At 34.7% G+C, this 7,091-nt stretch overlaps 1 protein-coding gene across 1 annotated transcript; it reads left to right on the top strand.

Annotated features, from left to right (window-relative positions):
* The first annotated feature begins 548 nt into the window (after nt 1-548).
* LOC120632324 (protein NDRG3-like) lies at nt 549-2,150 on the top strand. Its single transcript, XM_039902167.1, has one exon. It carries the CDS (start codon nt 994-996, stop codon nt 1,969-1,971), a length of 978 nt encoding a protein of 325 aa, XP_039758101.1. The 5' UTR covers nt 549-993; the 3' UTR covers nt 1,972-2,150.
* The last annotated feature ends 4,941 nt before the right edge of the window (nt 2,151-7,091 follow it).

Here is a 7,091-nt window from a genome sequence, read left to right as displayed (position 1 = left end):
CGAAGTTCTTAGATTTATTTAATCTTTATTTTATGTATTAGTAAAATATAAACCGCTGTATTTATTTATGCAAAGCCATGTTAATGCGAATCGATTTTGTTTCAAGGATGTTATACCAAGGCCGTCGGCAAAACAACCGCTTCATCCGACGACCCTGAGTCTACGAGTATATGTCATTGGAATTCTAGTTATGCATTATTTAGTGTGCTGGTCATGCATTTTGTGACGTAATACTCGCCATATTAGCTTTATAAAACTGTTTGACGTTTCCGAAACTAGAGGCGAGTGTCATTTCACGCACGGGCATGCTACAATGTCGACTTGGGAGAAATTGGGTTCTTCTAAACAATTGTTTATAAACTGCAACTAACTAACCAGTACAGTCATATTCACGGCTAATTTCATTATCTAGTTAGAACTACCTACTACTGAAATTTACGTCATGATATAAATACTAGTAGAGTAACTACGTACAAACCATTAAAAATCGACTCGTTTGGCGCCCCCATTCGCATGCGCTGTGATTCCCAATGCCGTGAACATCGTACGGACCAGTTGTTATTCATCTAAGCAGCTTCACGAAGCGCGACGGAAACTACCGATTAGTGCCGAAACGATCACTGTCTGGGGCTTACACTCGCCCGGTTCGTGCTTTATTGACCATTTCCTGCGATATTCGCACTAAAAACTCTGTAACGTAGCTAAATAAATGTTGTGGTGTTGCAGTAAGTAACCAGTGAATAAATAATACGTGCGGGTTTTGTGTTAGTCATGAACAGAGCGATACAAACAATAGCAGTGTGTATTGGATTACGATAATCAACGCTAATCGAACCGTGGTGAGAAAAAATACGGTGCTAAATAAACGTAAATCTCATTTGTATATATTATACACATTCCGGTGATAACCTTGTACACGAAGAGGTACTTGTAACCTACATAGATTGTCGAGTCAATCCTATACGTTCCCTGAATAAACATTATATCATAATAATGCCGACGACGATACAAGAAAACATTGCCCTGCTTAATATGATGTCTTCTGATAATTTAGAAGACGATTTGAAGAGCGTTCAGCTACATTATCCATCAGAAAGACGGCTACAGAGCGACGGCGCATGCGTGGAAGAGAGGGTGAGGACATCGCGTGGTGACATACTGGTAGCGATCCGCGGGGACCGGAATAAGCGCGCGATAATAACATACCATGACCTCGGACTCAATTATGCCGCAAACTTCCAGGCATTCTTCAATTTCACCGATATGAGGGCAATCTTAGACCAATTTTGCATCTACCACATCAATGCCCCGGGCCAAGAGGAAGGAGCGCCGACATTGCCCGAAGACTTCTCATACCCCTCAATGGATGCTTTGGCTTCCCAAATAGACTTTGTTCTTGGACACTTTGGTATAAGATCTTTCATCGGATTTGGAGTCGGTGCTGGCGCTAATATTTTAGCTCGCTATGCCCTTGAAAATCCTCAAAAAGTTGATGCTTTAGTACTTATCAATTGTACGTCCACACAAGCAGGCTGGACTGAGTGGTTGTATCAGAAAATTAACACGCGGCAACTGCGATCCAGCGGGATGACTCAGGGAGCCCTTGATTACTTAATGTGGCATCACTTTGGTCGCAGTAACGACGATCGTAACCACGACCTGGCTCATGTGTACAAAGATTGCTTTTCTCAAGTGAATCCCGCAAATCTGTCTATGTTCATAGATTCATACTTACGTCGTTCTGATTTAGCAATATCAAGAGACAGCAATTCGATTAAGGTGCCAGTGTTGAACGTGACTGGCGGTCTTTCCCCTCATGTAGATGATACAGTAACGTTTAATGGTCGGTTAGAGCCTGCTAAGACGTCGTGGTTGAGTATTTCTGACTGTGGCATGGTGTTAGAAGAACAGCCCAGTAAAATTGCAGAGGCGTTTAGGTTGTTTCTTCAGGGTGAAGGTTACTGTAGATAGTCACCCTACCTACCGTTACATACAACGATACATGCAACGCAGCTAAAATAGATTGCACTCGATGCTTTATCACACGCGAGCTTTAATAATAAATTTGTTGTAGGCATTGGAAATGTAGACAGATATTGTTAACCCTTGTTCAAGAATATTTAAGGAAATAAAATTATTTTATGGCTGAATCAGACTTTTTCTTAACCTTTAATATTTTAAATATAAGACTGTTTTTTTATGAACTGAGATTTAATTCATAAACTCCACTTGTCTATTTCAAACAGTTTGCAAACTCGAGTGAACAGCATGATTTGCATATTCAATTTCATGGAATCTTAAAGCTGTTATAATCCCAAACGAACTCAACGACCGTATAATTATGAAACCTTTCTCATCAGCGAAAATTGTAAGCTTCAATATATTTTCATAATGAAAATATAAATTTTAATCCTTTTCAATGACAAATTATTTGCTGTAAAAACAACTGTACTGTATTCAAATCACTTCTTTGTTTGAGGAGAATTATAATGATATAATGATATTTTTTTTCCTGATGTACGTAGTACAAATAATCGCTTTTTTAAAATGTAACTATGGTCAAATGAAACACACCTATATTCTTGTAAATATATAAGAAGATTGCTATGATAAATATCCGTTTTGCAAATAAGAAGTTAAAAATCTTGGGTTTTTTATCCAGCACCAATACAACAAAAATCTGTAAAATGTTTGGGATAAGGTAATTTTTACTGAAGATTTAGTTTTAATTTTAATTTGACGGCCGACTGGCGCATTGGGCAGCGACCTTGCTTTCTGAGTCCAAAGAAGTGGGTTCGATTCCCACAACTACAAAATGTTAATGTGATGAACATGAATATTTTACAGCGTCTCGTTGTCATCACTCATCCTAGTACCAATAACACTACGCTTACTTTGGGGCTATATGGTGATGTGTGTATTGTCGTAGTTTATTTATTTACTTATTTAATTTTATTCTTACCATTATTTTCGTATGACAAACCTTATCGCCTAAAATCCTTCACTTGGTTAATACAAGCATTTTTATTTATTTATTTATTTAAACTCTTTATTTGTACACCACTACACAGTTAGGAAAATAAAGGACGAATAGAGAGAAACACGAAAAACTGGAGTAGAATACAAAAGGCGGCCTTATCGCTTAAAAGCGATCTCTGCCGGGCAACCTTAGGATGGTGGTGTAAAATTATTATAAACCTACATTCAAATAACTACATACGAATACATAAACAAAATATACACAAATAAAAAAACAAAGAATTACAATGTTGTTATCTTGGCCTTGGGTCTTTTTCTTAAATTTTAAACAACATATTCATATCTTCTGGCATAAGAGATAGCAGCGAATCTAATTAGGCGCCCCAACTCTCCATAATTTGCATATGACACCTATCAAACTTGAAATTTTACCTCAGTCGTAGTCTGGTTAGCCAACATCGCCAATCGTGAACGTCACGCTGTATTTAAAATCAATTGAAGCCCCAAAAGTACCCCTTAATTATGTGAATTGCGTACATGTCATCGGCAGCGTACGTAAGCCGGAATCCAGTGTTTAGTTGAGTTGACTATTTTAGACCAGGCAGTGCAAATAAAATAATGAACTCTTGTTCAACCGTTCAGGCCTTAGCAAGGTATATCTAGGAGTTCTAAATGGTAAAGTTAAAACGTACGTTAAGAAGAAGCATTTAATTAATGATTAAAGTTTTTAGTCAAACATACAATAGGTATCTATCTACTTTTAAATGATTAAGCTGTGGAATATCTAGATTACTTGGGAGTCATGGAGTCTGTGAAACTTCATGCAACTAGTTTTAGGAAGTTAAAATCAGGAAAGATGGGACTTAAAACAAAAAAAAAAACTTTTCAAACGCTTTTGTTAAAAAGGAAACTAATTTCGAACAAGAGAAATAAAAGTTAGTTCAATTCAATATTTTAGAGGATTTTTTGTATTGAACTATGGAATTGCAGTGGGTAGTTGAAAATTGAAAACCGATCGCACAATGGCCTCTCTGCCCCGAACAAAGACTGAAAACTAAACGCGAAATACCTAACGTTTTTGCCAAGCAATAATTAATTTTCGATCCGCTTCGAATGCTCGTGGTGTTTCCTTTTTTGCGAGGGGGTTTTTCCTGAATAAACGTGTATCAAACCCCCCTAAGGGAGGCGTGGTTAAATGGACTCTCCCTAAAAGAGTGCGGCTTGGCACCCACCTCCCTAAAGTGACCACTGGATCAGCGGATTATGGAATATTCCACGGGAAAAGTATTGACATCGAAGCTTAGTTTAATCTTAAAGAAATTATGAAGCTATAATAAGAAGTTTTTGGAATTATAACTTGTATGTATAGATATAATAAAACCGATAACATGCTTGTAAAAATATGATTAAAGTACTTTAAAAGCTATTTACTGATTGCTAAGAATGCAAGGATTTTTCTATTGCATATATCTTAACTAAAGAGTCACTCTCAAGGCATACAACCTATAATTAAAATCAGTAAAAATTTATACAAATAACCTACACTGGCAGCTGAATGGACTTATAGTTCTTCCTATAATAGGATTGGCATTTAAAAGTAATTTTGGCTTAAAGGCAGAATTTTGGTGAGGAGAGTAAACATTTGAGGAATGCCGGCAGACTGATTTGAATTGTTCGCATGACTCGGACTCAAAGGGTCTTCGGTGGGATTAATACCTTTCATTCCCGCTATGGTATTATTTCAAATGGTATTCAGCCGAAAATTCAGTCACAATTTTCACAGATTTCTGCAATAAAAGATTTTCTCTCGATGATCAGCTTCAAACCTTAGCCTTATTTATAAATTATTTTTGATTTCATAATTTATTGATTTTAATTCTTAACGATGTTAAATTATATAAATAAAGAACAAGTTTTAAAAATTATAAAAAAAAAAACATCCACTTCTCCGCTTGCGGGCCTTTTGAATGCCCAAGCAACCGGCAGTCAGAGCTGAGACCTGAGTGTGGAACATCCTCAAAATACGCGCCGTTTCAGTGACTACTGCCTTCTGTACTCGACCCTTGATCGAATAACGAATTATTATTATTACAAAATAATTCTAATTATTACATATTACTTGTATACTTAGAAAATAGAGGACCTAAACGAAATTTCTGACATCTGAGTGATCTCTTTCGTAAAAGTGCAGTCTAATCTCGGAAGTTTGAATACCAAATGCACATTAGCCACCAAAGGATAAAGCGTTGGAGTAGCGTGGGTCTATTTAATTAATTACTATGAGAGAAAAGATTGTGTCGAGATAATTCTTATTGTTATATTTAGGATAGGTAGGTAAGTACATCGCCTTCTAGTTATAAAGTGTTAAAGGTATTCTGTTTAAGTTATCAAACTGCAACGTTTTCGAGACATTAGTTTTCGCCTCTTCAGAAGTTATTCCAGTACCTCCTTTAAATTAACGCTGGATTGGGTTATGAACAAAAACAGTGTTTTTGATTGGATCGCTGGGAGATTGTTACTGGAATGATAAACGCGAACTGCGGTTTAGTGTTAGTTCAATAAGTTTTAGAAGAAGGGGAAATAAAAAAACTATTGAGATAAATTATTTATATTACAACAAAGAAATTCTCACGTTGATTCAATATTTACATCATACAATTATATTGTCATAAAACAATCAATAAAAATTGACTAGAGTGTTAATTATTTAATGTTATCTACAAAATACGTATATTTACAAATTTAAGCTCCATTCAAAATTATAACGTCAGTCAGACTATTAGTATTTACAGATTTACTATTCTCACATATTTGGTAGACTAGAAAAATTGCTACGTTTACACTTGATTGCTGGGTCGGTGTGAAAAGCTTTTTAATTTTTTAAAAGGATATAACATTATTATCGGCTTTCAGGAAAAAGCGATAAAATTTACCAATCGTATCAAAGAGATTTACGTTTATAATTTCTCTATTACTTTCCCATATATTGCGTTTTTCATTTTCATATCAAGTGTAAACGTAAGATACAGCTATTCTATACACGACATAAGACAGTTCAAAAAATGTTTGATTACAAATGGGCAACATTGTCCTATTATTAATATAGATAGGTACGGATTATGTGATAGTGTTATTGTATACAAAAAAAAATCCTTATATTTACTATTATTATATTATTACAAAATGGCAGTTAACTAAAGCGTAATATTTCATTTTCAATTGAGTTATAATTAGGCATTAACAGTTATTGTATTGAAGTTGTTTCCCATTATACGTCTAAATTGTTTGTTTTCCAAAAATGTAGCTTAAATAGTTCCGGAGGAATATTTTAGGTAGTTCTTAAAAATATCTTTGAACATCTATTTCTCGATCTCTCAACTTATTACTACCCGAAACGACCACGAGCTTTTTATATAAATTTTATGGAACTATCGACATTCTATGATCTTTTATAGATATTTTATTTTTGATTCAGATTTCCCATTTATTAGTTTTATTTAGATATGCATTTTACATGTTTGCTTAGTTTTGATTATGGTGTATAGTCTCCATTTTTTTTTATTACTTTATTGCTTTCGTCATTTTTATTTCACTACTAATTTTAGCATTTCAATATATCACGGTGAGTGGGAATCACTAGAAAGCTTAGTGATTATGAATACCGGTTTATACTCTCCGTTTTACACAAAAACTTTCAAATATTTTTTTTAATTTTGGCTAATGATGCGATTCCACTTTACTGAATTCCAGAGAAAAATCAGATCGGTTGTTGTATTTGGCGTAAAAAAATAGCTCCTTTTTTTGTTATTGCATGTCTTTGCTTATTAAATAGGGTTCTAATTCAGAAACTGTGCCGCATTAAATTTTTAGTCGCTTAAACCGGGCTTTACAGGGTCTACCAACTATTACGCTACAGATTATTCAGACGTATGACTGAACAGTCTGATCAGATATATCAGAGAATTGATACTAAGTCTTTCATGATCTAATATTTTTTTTTTCTATGAAATATACCACACTTATACACAATAATTCCTAAATAGGTAATTATCGAAATAATTAACTTAATTACGGCGTTGGCGTGGCGTTCACATAAACAGTCCACTTGTATA

Source organism: Pararge aegeria, chromosome 19 (genome assembly GCF_905163445.1).
Source record: "Pararge aegeria chromosome 19, ilParAegt1.1, whole genome shotgun sequence".
Taxonomy (NCBI): domain Eukaryota; kingdom Metazoa; phylum Arthropoda; class Insecta; order Lepidoptera; family Nymphalidae; genus Pararge; species Pararge aegeria.
This window is presented reverse-complemented; position numbering and strand designations above follow the sequence as displayed.